Genomic DNA, 16,519 nt, shown 5'->3' on the forward strand with positions numbered 1-16,519 from the left:
AAATCCTTATTGAAAATGTAGAAAACAGTGACTGACTAGCAAAAATGAAGAGATTATAACCAAGATAAGACATCTGTGGTCAAATACCTTCATGGAGGCAGTAAAGTCATTTTTGAAAATTGAAGGTAGCATTTCCTAAAGAAATCCGGAAACAAGTTCTCTAGCTGTTCACTACTTTCTCCTACTGTGTTTCATTATAGATACACCAGGACTTTCCTTTTGCACCCGTAAAAAGCATAGGGACATTCTCATGGACTTAGCCATGTGTATAACTAAGGGGGTTGTACAGCGTTTCCAAGAGTACTGCTGCTTCCAGAAAATATGGCACACAATTGGAATTTGCTTCTTAATTCTTGAGATGAAGAGAGACAAGAAAATTTGACATCTATGAATTCATTAACTTCAAGTTTGTGACTGTTCTTTTCCTGTTCTTTATAGCTTTTGTTTTGCATATTATGTGATACCCTTCTTGAAAAATTTAGGCATTGAAAAACAAATACCATTGTAATAAAATGTAAACATGAACATAGTTGGGAAGAAAGATTTTCCCCTCTTCAGTAAAGGGGGAAAACCTTCCAGTTTGAATAAGTAGAACAGCACGTGTGCCTCTTCCTCTCCATCAGGTAGTTGAAGGTGAGTGCAGTGTGGTCCTTTCCTGCAGAACACTTAATCTGCACGAAATGGCTAGACATCGAAATGCAGGTGGCAGAGGGGGATAATAACCCGGAATTTACTCAGTTAATCACGCTGTATTCTCACCTGTGATTGGGAATCGTGAAGCGCCGTGATCGTAATCTTCATGTGAAAAGCACGTATTTGTAAATTGTATTTTTTTTTCCAGCCATATAGGGGGAAATTTGAATGCCTCAGCAAGTTCTATAGAAAATGAGCCGGCAGTTAGTTCAGCAGCTCAAGCAAAGGAAAATGTTAAAACCAGAGTTGGAATGGTTCTTCTTCCAAAACCAAGAGTGCCTTATCCTCGTTTCTCTCGTTTCTCACAGAGAGAGCAGAGGCGGTATGTGGACTTGTTGGTTAAGTACGCAAAGATTCCTGCAAATTCCAAAGCTGTTGCAATAAATAAAAATGAGTACCTACAGTACTTGGTATGTATTCTGTTCTTTAGCTTCAGTAAAAACACTAAAAATCAGGAAACAGTCTCAGTTTCCTTTTAGTGTCTGAGTGGCATATATACAAAACTGAGAAAGTAAGACGTCTCATTGCCGTCATGTGTCTCCAGTTCATCTCATGTACTAACGATACAACTTTGTGTAGCTTATTGAGACTATTAAGTCCTTGCTTAATTACACCTTTAATTAATATTCAGTTACATAAATGCAGTGCTGAACATTCTTTTAGCAAAATCTTCATATCTGTTATTATTTGCTTAAGATAAATTCTTAAAAATAAAATTTCCGGACTAAAGATTGCGTATTGTTAAAGCTTTGAGCTATAGTTACACATGAGTAAATTTTTCTTTACAAAGTTTAAGCCACTTTCTTTGTATCCCAATTGTATGAAAGTTTCCTTTAAATCTACCTTCATTAATACCAGACAGTACCTTTTTTTGCCTCTAGTCAGACCTGAGGAAAACTGATCTTATTTTAGCATTACTTACAGTGATTGCTAATTAAAATAAGCATTTCCCGTGACTGTAAGCTACTTTTATTTCTTTTGTATCTTACCTACACATATTGTTTGCTTATTTTTCTACTTTTTTTTTAATAAAATGTCTGTTAATTCCTAATTGTATATTTTGGTACCAGTAGTTTGCTTTTCTATTTTTATAGAATTTTTTAAAGTTTTTTTGTCATTTTGGTTTTTTGTGCTGGGGATGGCACCCAGGGCCTCATACATGCTAAGTTCATGCTGTACCACTAAGCTACAGTCCTAGGCCTTAGAGTTTCTGATGACATGTTTATTCTTAGATTGCTACTATAATAATCTTCATTTGCCTTGTAGTTTTGCTTTGGCTTTGTTACTTTAATTATTAAGTTCAAACTATTAGAGCAGTAGTTGAGAAGTGATTGTTTTCTAATGAAATGCTTTATTCCGAGACATGTCTGCTTTTTTAAAAATCAGGATATGAAAAAACATGTAAATGAAGAAGTTGCCGAATTCCTAAAATTTTTACAAAATTCTGCAAAGAAATGTGCACAAGATTATAATATGCTGTCTTACGATGCTCATCTTCTCACAGAGGTAAAATGACATTTGTGAAAACTGCCAAGTGTTAGACAATAGCAGCTTCTAAAATGTGTCATGATCCTGCCAAAAGTCTGGGGAACTGTCCATATTATCAACCTGGAGCACAAGTTACATGTAGGCCTTTTATTCTTCTTGTACTGAAATAGAAATACTAACATCTCAAAATTGTGTACTTTAGTATAGTCACGTGTGTGGATGGTGTTAATGATTCACCTACATAGAGCAGTCCCCTTCCAGCCCCAGAGGATGCAGTCTGAGACTCCGTGGGTGCCTGAAGATGCACAGAGTTACAGACCCTACGTAGGCTCTGCTTTTCCTGTACATGCGTGTGTATGGTAATGTTTAATTTGTAAATTAGGCACAGTAAGAGTTTAACAACAATAATCAGTAAAAAAGAACAGTTGTAACAAAGTTGTGTGAGTGTGGCGTCCCTCCAAAGGGTCCTCTGACTGTCTTCACCCTGCTGGTGATAACGGAAGGTGGCCCGCTGTGCAGTGAGCGGACCCAGGCGACCGACGCAGGCTGTGTGGTCGCTTTCTCGGCGGCGGCTGACCGTCCTGCTGTGCTTGAGCACAGCGACTGCAGTGGCGTGGCCGTCGGTCTGGTACCCGAGCTGGCTGCTGGGAACATACCGGACAAAGGGTGACTTCCATTCTGAGCAGGATGCAGCATGAGACTTCGGTCGCACTCTCAGTACAGAAAGTAAAACTTACGAACTGCTTATTTCCGGAATTTCCCGTTTAATAGTTTCAGACCTTGGTTGACAGCAGGTAACGGAAACTGTAGAAAGTAAAACCACAGCGGAAGAGGACTGCTGTCCCGTAGATGATGTGTACGAGGGTAAACCTGTCTGGTGTCCCTCTGACTCTTTCTCTTGCCATACCCTAGGAAGAGGAATTCTGTTCAAGGCACCGCAGCATCAGCAGTTTTACCAAGAACAGTGTGCCAGGACGTACTTACCCAGAATGCTCTTAGTGCCACATAGTTGCTTTGTATCGCTTTTCTCTGCGTTCAGATTCCTGTAGTGACTGCCGGATGAGAGAACATAAGGCAGGAAATCTAGCTGGTCTTACAAGGGAGGAGCAAAGACGCTGTGCAGATAGGCTTCCAGCTGAGGTTTTGAAATGCGAGTCTTCCATGTTAGCCCATGTCAACAGTAGTTGTTAGTAAAATCCTGAATTAAATATCAAGATTAGCACTGAAAAACGTGGATGGAGGGAGAAAATGTTAAAGATAGCAGGGGGCATTAGAAAAGTGGAATGAGGGATGTGAAACTGAAAGGGAAAAGACATCTGTACATTACTAAGATGTGCTTATTGCTAAAAACTTTCCTGATTTGAAATACATTGTAAGAGGTTAAGATAACATTAACTGACGGAAGAAAAAATGTGTATCTTAGAAGATGATGTATGGGTGTGTTTAATTATAAACGTATTCCCTCACCAGTGCCTGTGCCTCTCTGAGTTATTTACATGTTCTCACGGTGATGTATATTCCTGTTTGGTAGCTGTGGGTATTCCTTCCTTCCTGATTACATTTCCTGATAAGGCATTAATATTTGGAAAACTGGAGAGAAGGAAATACTAAGTCCTCCATCATCTGAGCTAGTTATAACCTCCTCATTTATTTTGTAGATTGCAGATGAGAATAACCTGTAAGATAACTGCTTCATTAATTCATTGTACTTGGGAATCATTTTAGAGTATTGAACTTACTTATTTGTAATCATTCATGTAATTGCTTTTACTGCAGTGCATTCATTGAAATTTTAATGTGGCTTTGTTTCTTTGACAGTTTCTTAAATAGCAAAGCAAATATGTCTTCTGTATTTATTTTAAAACTTAATAAGATTGCTAATTTTAGTATTACTAAATATCAGTATTTTAGGAAATTAGGTTAAAAATTTGTTACAAAAAATAAAAGATTAAATCAAATAAAGAATATACAGTATGCCTGCATTGTTAGACACTTGATTAATGCAGCAGTTAACTTTTGCAGTGAATAATTACATAGTCTCGTGTGTAACTAAAATGTTTTTGTTGCATTATTAAAGAAATACAATACAAATGCGACTTTCCTTAATTTTTATTTTCTAGAAAATTTTAAGAGCTTGCGTTGAACAAGTAAAGAAGTATCCAGAACTTTATACGCTCCATGAAGTCACCAGCTTAATGGGGTTCCTCCCGTGCAGAATAGAGACAGGATTAAAACTAGAGAAAACCCTTCTTGCTCTGGTAAAGTTTATTACATGAAAGTGTGCGCTTGTTGGTCTGAAGTTTCGTCTGTATTTCACGTAGATACTATTTTATGTTTAAATTTCTGAGCAGTACTGAGATGACTTTGAGTACATAGCACCAATCTATGTCCCAGTCCTTTCATTTTATGAATATAAATACTTGACCTTCTAAAAACAACACTACTACCTGTATTTCTTGATTGTCTTCCCATCTTCCCTAGTGCTTCTGAGTGGAAAGAAAGAAGCCGTCTTTCTGTAAAGAAAGTGTAGTCACAGACGTACTGGGATAAGTGGAGGGAGGGAATATTTTAGGTGTGCCGATATTCCCTGCTGAGCTTTATGCTTTGTAAAAAGAGAAGATGGAATTTAAAGGGACAGGAGATTTTCCATGAAACCCTGCTCGACCTTTTAAAAAAAACAAAACCAAAAAATGAGTATAATCAAGCAAAAACATGAATGAGCATCTAGGCTTAAGGAAGGTTCTAAATTTAACATTTATATTTAGTAGAATATGAGTTCCTGTGATGAAAGGTTTTCTTTAGAAGAAAAATGTCGGGGTTTTTACTGTAACGGTCATTCTTTGTTTCCATAGGGCAATGTAAAGTTTGTGAAGACAGTGTTCCCCTCGATGCCGGTGGTCGTGAAGCTCTCAAAAAGTAGTGTGCCTCCCGTCGAAAGCCCAGAGCAAATAGCTGAAGCTATGCACTACGTAAGTAGCATGGTGGTTTGGGTCTTGCTCAATAGTCTGTACCTCACAAAAATATAACCTGGTGATTCCAAAGTCCGCTTCATGAAGTCCCCTTTCTCCCTTTTCTTCATTACATTATCAGATTTTCAGTGGCTGTAATGAAGGTACAAGTACACATTGTTTTTCAGGATATCAGTAAAGATCCAAACGCAGAGAAGCTTGTTTCAAGATATCATCCTCAGATAGCTCTGACAAGCCAGTCGTTATTCACCTTGTTAAACAATCATGGACCAAGCTACAAGGAGCAGTGGGAAATTCCAGTCTGCGTTCAAGTTATACCTGTGGCAGGTTTGTGATTTACTGTGTCAAATAATGCTCTTAAAAAGGGTGTTGGATGTGGGCGTGGTGGCTCAGGCCTATAATCCCAGCACTGCAGGAAGCTGAGGCAGGAGAATCACAAATTTGAGCACATACCTTGGCAATTTAGCAAGACAACTGTCTCAAAATAAATAAATAAATAAGGGTTGAGGAGGGCGGTGAGGGGTGTAGTGTGAAAGCCATAGGTTCAATCCCCAGTACCCGCTCCCCCCAAAAAGCATTAAAACTGTGTCAGCTGTCTAAATATAGCTGGTCTCTGTCAAATACAAAATCTTAAGTCTTGGTTTAAGGAGAAGGCAGATTTAACCAGACAGGGTGGCTCACGCCTATAGTCCTAGTCTTGGCAGGCTGAGGTAGGAGGATCGCCATGAGCTGAAGGCCAGCCAGGGCTACACAGTGAGGCCATCTCAGAACACACACACAAAACAAAAACAAATTTTGCAGACATAAAGCTGCTACAAAGTTGACACTCGCGGGGGCCGGGATATAGCTCAGCAGCACGGCACCTGCCTGGCAAGCGTGAGGCCGTGAGTTCAATTCCTGTACTAAAAAAAGAAAGAATTGACACTCCTAAGTGAAGTATTAGGTCTACAGTACCTTTGGTCCAGTTATAAGTGAGAGAAAGGTGATTACGACTTAGGCCAGAAGTATCTGAAATGCTGAGGTGCTTCTGTCTTTCCCTGAAATGAAGGAGTGTTGTAGTTTATTAGACAACTTCAAATGGTTCAGTTCCAGGACTTGTGTGTTGTTGTAAGTCAGAGGTAATATTCATCTATACTAACCTGTCTTTCAGAATTAATATTAAGTATAACAACATAAATAAATACACAGGAGGCTATGTCTACTGAAATAGAGTATAGTGTTAAATGTAACATATTCTCTGGCAAAAATGTCACCACTTCTTATAAGTTCCTGTAAACTGAGTAAGAATGGCAGTAAGATTGAGCAGTGAAGACCAAAATCCGGGTGTGGGCCACACCTATAATCGTAGCACTCAGAGGAGGCCGAGGCCGGAGGATCACTTCAAGTTCGAGCTAGCCTGCACAGCAAAGCAAGACTCTGTCTCAAAAAAACCAAAAAAAAAAAAAATAACTTCTAAACATTGTGACAAAACTGTTCTGTTACCAGTTTAGTTCTCTTGTCCTTAGTAGAAGGTAAAAGTTAACATTTAAACTCAGAACTTTTTCAAAAATAAAACTGCTACAGAATTGACTTTGAAAGATTTTAAGGGACTTTAAAATCTTCTGGACCGAGAGTGGCAGACACGTGAGGCAGATGTTCCTTTTCCCTGGCCCTGTGTCCCTTTGCATCGTGATCTTTCTGTCATATATCCGTGTTTTCTAAGAAATACAACAACTGGATACTAACCACCCGTTTTCTGTTTCTATTTTAAGGTTCCAAACCATTTAAAGTAATTTATATTAATTCCCCACTTCCTCAGAAGAAAATGACAGTGAGATACAGAAATCAGATCTTCCATGAGATCCCATTAAAATGTATGATGTCCAAGAACACATCTGTTCCGGTTTCCGCAGTGTTTATGGACAGACCGGAGGAGTACACGTCGGAGATGGACGTATGTAGTGTTGTTTTCCTTTTTCTTTAGATGAATGTACTTGCTTTTCATTTAGAAATGTAAAATTTTATTGCAAATCTCTAAACTTAGTAGCTAAAAAATAGTCTTCTGCTTGTACATGTATTGAAACATTACGTGGCTCGCCATTCGTATGTACAATTTCTGTGTTTTTGTGTGTCACTTAAAACCACAAGGAGAGAGCATTTCTCCTTAGAATGCTTGTAATCGAAAAGATAAGAAACGACCAACATGGTGAGGATGTAGAGAATGCTAAGTGTGTGCCCTCGGGGAAACGTGGATTAGTGCAGCCACTCCAGAAAACGGGGTGTGAGCTCCGCAAGAAAGTTAAAAATAGAGCTACCATACGATCCAGTCCCATTTCTGGGTCTGTGTTCAGAGGAAATGAGAACTGTGTTAAAGAAGGACAGGCATTCTCTGTTCCCCGCAGCCGTGCTCACAGCAGCCAAGACATAGGCTCCCGCTTGCATGTCCTCGAATGGGTAAGTGCGTGAAACACTGTGTGTACACACCTTGGCATACTGTTCAGCCTCCACAGAGGAGGCGCTGTGTCCCTCGCAGCTGCATGGATGAACCTGGAGATCACGTGTTAAGTAACGGAAGCCAGACACAGAATGACCAGTGTTGCATGCTTTTACTTCTATGTAGAGTCTGAAAAAGCTGAGCTCCTAGAAGTGGAAAACAGAATACAGGCTACCAGAGATTGAGGAGGGCCAGGGACAGATTGGTACAAAGTCAGCCTGGTAGGAGTCCTAGTGTTATTCTGTTACACATATTGTTATATGTGTATAATAATACAACGTTGTATTCCATAATTCAGAATAACCAGAAGAGAAGAGTTGCAGTAGGCCCCCTCAGAAAGACCTGCTGAGTGTCTGAGGTGATAGATGAGCCGTGTATCCTTAGTTGATCAGTACATCATATATAAAAATGTACCAGAACATCACACCACATCTGATAAAGATGAACACTTTCTGTCTGTCTAATCAAAACAGAACCTTGCTTGTGGAAATTATGTAAAATTTCATATGTAAAAGACTAGTTCAGATAAATTTAAAATCTCATACCCAAGTCCTCCTTCGATTTGCAAAGGCCACAAATCAGACAAAATAGGTAATAGAAGGGATGATCAAAACATACTATGTGTGTTTAAATTAGAATTTATTGCAGTAACAGACACATTGCTGTTAATCCCTCTCAGAATACTCCTCCTCGCTTCAGACACACTTGCCCCACTAATACTGCCACTGTCCAGAGCAGTTCTGGAAGTGCTCTTTCATGAGTGTCTCTGCAGGCTGTGACCAGAAATGCAGTGAGCGGTGCTGCTGGGTGCCATCCGAGGCGAGGCGAGGTTACGCAAGCACTGCGGCGCGTCCTCGTGCCCTTAGTCACCACGTGTGGCACGGTGTGGCTTCCTGGCTCGTCCCCAGAGTCAAAATGACCGGAAAGGGAAACATTGTGAACTGACTCGGGACACTGAGGCCGCCAGGACAGCACAGCTAAAGACACTGAGAAAGAGGCCTTTAGAGCTGCCTTTGACGGTGACAGGAACAGAGGAGCAGTGTGTTTGAAGCACGGGGGAGTATTTCGTGGAGGATTAATACTTCCACCGTAACAAATTCTTCATGTAAACGTTCATCGTCGTTTCCAACCGTACCTCCTGTTCCTAAATAAAGTTTAGCTGTGCGCAGCTTTTCCGTTACCAAATTGTATGTCGCAGAAGACAGTGGTGTGCTGTTCAGTATCCAGTGCAGCAGGGCCCACCAGTGTCTGCCGTCTGATGTCAGGCGGGTTTGTCTTCCCTGAGTGGACAAGGACAGAAAGTCACGCTTGAAGACATTTTCTGTGGCTGCAGTGGAAAGCAGCTTCCTCACAGCAGCGAAGAGGCTTCCTTTCCCCGTTGACTAAAACCACGTGTCTCAGGGAGAGCACACAGAGTGGGCATAAGTGGAACCCTGCTGCCTTCCTGGGTGTGCCTACATTTCTTCCTGGTAGTCCTGTGTCTTTGACTAGTGTGAATTCCTCTTGGGATGTGGTAGTTCACAGTTTACTGTTGGTTCTGCTGTTACGACTTGGAAATTACGTGTTTTCATGAACATTTCAATAAGAAAGTGAGGCTAAGTGGTTGCTGGTAGTTTGTTGTCATCTTAAGCAAAAACCTTCAGAGCTGTTACACTTTTCTTTCTACTTTTACAAACACGAAGTATGTGTGTGAAGGAGAGGGGGGCGTTAGAGGGTGAGGTATGACCTTAAATTTTGACTGTTTACCAATATGTTTTCTTCCAAGACATCCATTGAAGTTAATGAGTACCGAAAAATTGAGACTCTAGAAAATTTGGATCTGGATTTTGATGATGATGTCACAGAGCTTGAAACCTTTGGAGTAACCGCTACCGAACCACCCACATCACCTGGTCCAGCAAGTACTTGCTCGGTACCCGTCGTGACAGATACACTCCCAGCCCCCAAAGCAGCTGCTGCCCCTGTGGCACCAACTATAGCAGAAACCTCTGCGAGTTCTAGAAGTTTGTCTCGGATTCTGATGGAGCAGTTGCAGAAGGAGAAACAGTTGGTCATCAGTATGGAAAGTGGCCTCGAAGAGTGCGGAAATAAGGATGACCAGGGACTCGGACCGTGTGGCGAAAAGGTGTCCAGTTCCAGCAAGTCTGTGATGCCAGACAGTGACCTGAAGACGTCTGATGCCTTCCCGTGGGAAAGGTCTAAGGAACTTCAAAGCTCTGAGGAAAATGATATGGCTTCAGATGTGGAATGTGCCGATGACGAAAGACTGTGTATCGTAGAGGACAGAGACAACTCGAAGGAAAAGCCTGCTTCGTCAGAAACAGCTGGAACTGAAGAAGTCATTCCTTGCAGCGGTGATACGGACGAGGACTGTTTAATCATTGACATAGAGTGTAAAAATAATAGTGAGGAAAAAGCAGCTGTTCTGGGTTCTAATTTGAGTTCCACACCAGCAAGTCCAAATTCTTCCTCAGGAAAGGGTTCTGTAGGAAACCAGACTACTACTCATAATCCGGAAGAGCTGTGTGTTTTAAAAAAACCAATCAAACGAGTATATACAAAATTTGATCCAGTTGGACAAATTTTAAAAATGCAGACGGAACTCTTAAAGCCGATTTGCAGAAAAGAACCTGAATTGCTCTTAATGAATTTGGAAAATGCTAAACAGCCACCTGTTTCCGAGCAGTCTTCTGCTCCTTTGCACACCACGAGCTGGCCAAAGTCTGGGTGGCCGTCTGCATTTCAGAAGCCAAAAGGACGTAAGTACTTACGGAGAACTTCCACTGTTTCTACCTATTCCTTTTTTTTTTTTTTAGCTTTTTCTCCTTTGTCCTTTGTTGTAACCTGTTTATCATCATTACCTAGTCTTTAACATTTCATATTCTAATGACCAGTGTTTCACCTTCCAGAATATCCTGCCTATAAACCCAAAGATTTGTTTGTAACTTGTGTTTATCCAGCACGTACAGTGGCTGTTGAGCTACAAGAGATGTAGTGAGTTTCCCAAAGTAATGAAGAGGAAGTCCACTGTCAGGATGATGAACACTGATTATTCCAGAAGTTACTTGCTGTGCTCGTTGGACTGCCTTTGTACTTTTCAAATCTGCCTAGACTGGGAATACAATTTCTCTTTAAACACCTTTTTCTTTTCACGTGATATAAAGTCTCACTAATTTACACTCTGCCTAGAGTTAAGGAAGGTAATAGCTAAAAGGAAGAGAACCTTAAAGTTTTTATTTCACATCTTCCCTGCAGTCCCAGTAAAATAAACAGGAATGGTGGTAATATGAGCACTAGAAAGTAGGTAGAAGAAGGAGAAGGTTACAGTTGCTAGACATTTAAAAAAATGGTTAATTGAATCGTTTTATCCCGTATTATGATGGAAAAGACTGCATTTCAAAGTAAAAATGAGAAATTATTTTTAAAGGCTTGCCATACGAACTTCAGGACTATGTTGAAGATACATCAGAATATCTAGCTCCGAAAGAGGGGAATTTTGTTTATAAGTTGTTCAGCCTGCAAGAGCTGCTGCTACTCGTGCGTTGCAGTGTCCAGAGGATCGAGACAAGACCACGTTCTAAGAAACGGAAGAAAATCCGAAGAGTAAGTCCTTACTTGGGGCGTTAAGATATGGTGGCTAAGTGGATAACCAGGGTGTGTGTCGCATTCTACTACCAGGAAGTTTAATTTTAACTTGTTGGTCCCTCATAGTATTTCCAGGTCAAATATTTTTAGTAAAATACTGAGATCAATTTGAATAAGAGAAGCTGTTTAACTATGTGTGTCTTAAATGCTGTTAATGTCCTCTCCTGCACTGTATACACTTTACGGAAGATGGCACCATGGTAGACAGGACCCAGACTGACCACATAACCTTGTTCGCCATGGAACTTGGAATTCCACTGTGACACATGAGCTCCTCCTGCTCACTGAGGCTGCTCTTGACTTCCTTTACAAGTGCAAGCTTTGAAAGATGGGCTTTTATATGCGTCAGAGTCTTTAGAGGATTGTTAGAGATCAGATCTTTTAACTCTGTTTCATGTGGGGTTTGATATAAACATTTTCCTCAGCTTAACAGAAATTGCTACAATTTGAGTCACTGCTTCTTTTAGCAGTTTTCCATATTATACTTTATGTTTAGAGTTTTCTTTCAGAGTTTACATTTTTGTCTATAACTACTCAATTCTGATACAGTAAAATTTCAGTATAATAAGTGATTTTGTAAGGAGCATTGAAATATCTGTACTTGTTTCTTAAGGAAACTTTTTATTGTGTGCATTTGTCATAGTGCACTTTTTTTTTTTTTTTAAAGTTTTCGTGCATATCTAAAACCCCTGCCCTAAAAGAATCATCACTGACTAGTTTGTAATGTTTTGGGATACACATCAAATGAATCAAGGGTAGTGCAGCCCAGCACTAACCCTGATAGCAAACACCCTTACTGCTGTGTCCTGTTAAAGAATAACTGAAGGGCTGGGGATTTAGCTCAGTGGCAAAGCGCCTGCCTGGCAAGCGCAAGGTCGTGAGTTCGGTTCCTGGTACCGGAGAAAAACCAAAAAAAAAAAAAAAAAAAAGAATAACTGAAGCCTGGCGTGGTAGCGTATGCCTGTAATCCCAGCACTTGGGAGGCTGAGGCAGGAGGATCACTTCAAGTTCAAGGCCAGCCTGAGCTACATAGTGAGACCTTGTCTCAAAAAGACCAAAAAAAGAACAACTGCAAACAGAAGGGAAAGAAATGCTACCCTTAGCACATTGCTCTTTAGGGCAGCATGAGGAAGCAGCCGTGGTGAGAACCCTGAGCCTGGCCATCCACGCCCAGGGTGTGTGCCGTGGCCACGGGCTCCAGGGGGCTTGCTGGAGGTTTTTGTTGCTAATATTTTTATCCTTCGTTAAGTAGAAGGAATACTGACTAAAACCTAATTTTTAATTACTAAAATCCTAGTTCTCAGAATTTATTTTCATCATTCATTCAAACTTGAAATTCTAGATTCCAAATGGTTTTGAATTAAATGTATAGGGGAGTGCTCTTATTTATTTAGGCAGTACTGGGGATCGGCCCGAGGGCCTCTTGCGTGCTGGGCAAGTGATACTCGTCTCCTGTTGGTAAATGCTAACATTCTCCATGTTAAATTTTACTTTGTTATTTTTTCCTGACTGTCTGTACCTAACTGTGATACACTTAATAACCTGAGGTGTGAGCATTTTGAGTACATGTAGTATCAAGAGCGTAGATTGTGTTTTTCTTTAATTTTTTTTATGATTTTTTCTTATTTTAAAGAGAATAGTAAAAAGAACAATAGCAAAACACAAACAAAACAAAGCAAGAATATTAAAAATGATACAGGGTTTCAAACCAAATGATAGGAATTAATACTGGTTGTTATATTACATATTGTTATCTTCAACAAAGTTGCTCAGATTACCAGATGTAAGAATGGAAGATTGATTAAACCATTGAAGAGAATGAGAAAATAATAATTTTAAAACACAGAGACAATATAGAGTTTCACTAGACAACATGGTAGGAATTCACCAATGGTTGTTATATTGTATATTGTTGTCTTCATATCAGTTGCTCAGATTACCAGATATAAGCATGAAAAATTGGTCAAAATATAAAAAAAATTTTTAAACATTAGCTATTCCTTTCTTTTTTTGTTCGTTGTTTTTTGGTCTTTTTGAGACAGGGTCTTGCTGTGCATTTCAGGCTGGCCTTGAGCTCACTCTGTAGCCCAGGCTGGTCTGGAGCTCACAGCGATCCTCCTGCCTCAGCCTGCTGAATGCTGGGATTACAGGTGTGCGCCACCACACCCGGCCAACTGTTCCTTTCAGTAAACCACCAGACATCAGCAGTACAGTTATCCCAGCTGCCCTTCTATATACATACACGTATGCATGTACATATTTTGCCTTAGTTCTTTCTTTTTTTCTTCTTGCCCTCATCCCAGTTGTTCCTTCCTTTGAGCAATTTCTTTCCCTTTCATATTACCTGTTGTACGTTTTGAGTTTTATTTATGCTTTCAGGTTCTTACAGTGGGGAGACAGTACGAGGTTCGCACGTGGGTCCTGTTTATCTCACTTACGAGTGTGGTCTCTGGTTGGGAAAGGCGGCGCAGGCATCACAGACCCTGACTTAAAATTACGCTGCAAAGCTCTGTGATAAAGTCAGCGTGGTACCGCACAAAACAGACCTGACGATCAGTGTAGATTGTATTTGTAAGGTTTTATTTCTGTAGTTGTTGCTGTTTCATTTGTTGGAGTTTACCTTTCTTTCTTTGACTTTTTTTTCTCTCTTTTTGAGGCAGGGTCTTGCTATGCCATTCAGGCTGTTCTCAAACTCACAGCAATTTTCTTGCCTTGGCCTCCCGAGTGCTGGGATTACGGGTACACCACACCCAGTGACCTCATTTTTTTATTTCTTACCATGTGAACCCAGGTCACTTTGTAGTTTTCTTTTCAGCCCCTGGTTCTTTGGCGGCGAACCTATGGCACTCATGCCGCAGTGGGCTGTTTGTATCATTGAAAGCTCTAAAAGGTTCGCCATCACAGCTGAAGTTCTTCGAAACTACTGTTTATGGCCAATGTTTCTTGAGTAAGAACAGCTCAGGTAAATTTTGGGTACTGATTTAATTTTGGTGGTACATTTTCAGGTAAACTTAATTAAATTTACCTGTTTTTGTGTGTCTGACTTACTTCACTTAGCATTCTGGTCTCCAGGTACGTCCATTTCCCTACAAATGACTCAAGTTTATCTTCTTCATGACAGAGCAGTGCTCTGTTGTACATAAATACCACATTTTTTATCCACTCAGCTATCTGTTGATAGACACGTAGACCACTTTCAAGATTTGATTACCAGTTGTGCTGCTATAAACATGAGTATGCATGTATCCCTGTCATATGATATTTTTAACTCTTCCAGGAGGACACCTAGGAAGGGAATATCTGGGTCAAACGGGATTTGTAGTTTCAGTTTTTTGAGGAATCTCTATACTGATTTCCAAAGTGGTTGTACTAGTTTACATTTTTACCAACAATGTAGAAGGATTTCTTTTTCCCACGACCTTACCAGCATTTGTTATTATTTGATTTCTCAATGATAGCTGTTTTTTCTGAAGTAAGATGGACTCTCGGTGTTGTTTTAATTGCATTACTCTAATTGAGATGTTGAACATTTTTTCAGGTAATTATTGGTCGTCTGTTCTTCTGAGAAGTGTTTCTTCATTTCAGTAGGCTGTTCCTCAAGTGTGCTTTACTTTGGGAATCTGATTTCTTTGCGATCTTTATGTATTCTACATATTAGTCCTCTGTCATCTTAACTCCTCCTCTGTGGGGTGTTTCTTCACCCTGCTCATTGTTTCCCTTGCTGTGCAGGAACTTTTTAATTTGCTGTGATCTCATTCATTGATTCTTGGTACTATTCCTTGTGTCATTGGGGTTCTAATCAGAAAGCTTTTGGCTATACCTTTGTCTTGTTCAAAAAAATTTACCTGTTTTATCTTCTAGCAGATTGTGATTCTGTTTTTCGTGTTTTAAAGAAAAAGAATTAACAAAATAACAAAGACAAAAACAGAACAACACAAAAACGATAAAAACGACACAGGATTTCAAAACAAGATGATAGGAAGTAGCAATGCTTGTTTTATTACATACTGTTATCTTCAATGAAGTTGCTCACATTACCAGATGTAAGATGTCTTTTGGGTTATTGAAAGGAACAGTTCATGCCTAAATTTTTGGACCAATTTTGCCTACTTCTGTCTGGTGATCTGAACAACTAATTTGAAGACAACAGTATGCAATATAACAGCCACTGTTGTGCTCCTGCTTTAACTTTAGCTCTTTGATCTGTTTTGATTTGGATACTGATTTAATTTTGAGCAAGATAATTTGATAAGGACCTTGTCATTCACTTGATTAAAGTGGAGATTTGTTAGCCGGGTGTGACGGCACACATCTATAATCCCATCACTCAGGAGGCTGAGGCGGGAGGATCATTGTGAGTTCAAAGCCAACCTTGGCTATGTAGTGAGTTCAAGACCAACCTGAACTACATAGCAAAGTCCTGTCTCAGAAAAATAAATAAAGTGCAATTTGTAAAATGTCAAGACATACTCTTACAGGAGAATATTTATTTTTCATTACAGTATGTCAGAACAGTGAAGCCCAAAAGAATATCTACATAGAAGTCCCATGTTTCTGATGGTATCAAACCCAAAGGAAAATTTAGAAGTTTTCAGTGAATGCTTCTCCTACTGCAGCTGCCAGTGGCTTGGTACACGTAGCATCAGTCTGTAGTGGACTGTACGCCCCTTGGAGTCATGCACTGTTCCTCTGCTTCTCTCAAATGTTTATACCCAGAAACTCAGAAAGATCTGAGTCAGTGCGAAGGACGGAGCACTTGGTAGGGGACGGGAGGGGCGTTGTCAAGGAACTTTGGAGAGGTGAAGGTGCTTAGTTTAATTAGATAACGGTGCATCCTCACTAAAAATGTTTCCTCCCTAAAAACTAGCTTAAATACAGCTTTAAGATATCCAGGAGTGCCTGCTGTGTTCACACCTGCGGTCCCAGCACTTGGGAGGACAAAGCGCAGGGATGTTCTTGAGTATCCTAGGTTACAGACTTCCACAAATTTTTTTTTTTTTACTTATTTATTTATTTTGGAGACAGGGTCTCGCTGTGCAGTTCAGCTGGCCTCACACTCACTTTGTAGCCCAGGCTGGCCTTGCAGCAGTTCTGCTGCCTCAGCCTCCCGAGTGGAGGTTTGAGTTCCCACCCTCACTTCCACATCCTCATCAAAACTGCTTACTAAGAGCTACAGCTCAGAGAATTAAAACAGCCGCCAGTTTCAAGTGATGGAACGAAAGTGGAGAGGCTAACTGGGACCACAAGATAA

At 40.2% G+C, this 16,519-nt stretch overlaps 1 protein-coding gene across 1 annotated transcript in view; it reads left to right on the forward strand.

The window, feature by feature from the left end:
• Positions 1 to 16,519, forward strand: part of Ice2 (interactor of little elongation complex ELL subunit 2) — a gene marked incomplete in the record, with an annotated part of 49,979 nt that overhangs the window by 9,047 nt on the left and 24,413 nt on the right. Inside the window, 8 exon segments of the mRNA XM_013518923.1 lie at positions 842 to 1,103; positions 2,080 to 2,199; positions 4,302 to 4,439; positions 5,034 to 5,150; positions 5,318 to 5,477; positions 6,902 to 7,083; positions 9,389 to 10,382; positions 11,051 to 11,226. Coding sequence (XP_013374377.1) covers positions 842 to 1,103; positions 2,080 to 2,199; positions 4,302 to 4,439; positions 5,034 to 5,150; positions 5,318 to 5,477; positions 6,902 to 7,083; positions 9,389 to 10,382; positions 11,051 to 11,226 — 2,149 coding nt within the window.

This window comes from Chinchilla lanigera, unplaced genomic scaffold (genome assembly GCF_000276665.1).
Source record: "Chinchilla lanigera isolate Chin_1 unplaced genomic scaffold, ChiLan1.0 scaffold00049, whole genome shotgun sequence".
Classification (NCBI taxonomy): domain Eukaryota; kingdom Metazoa; phylum Chordata; class Mammalia; order Rodentia; family Chinchillidae; genus Chinchilla; species Chinchilla lanigera.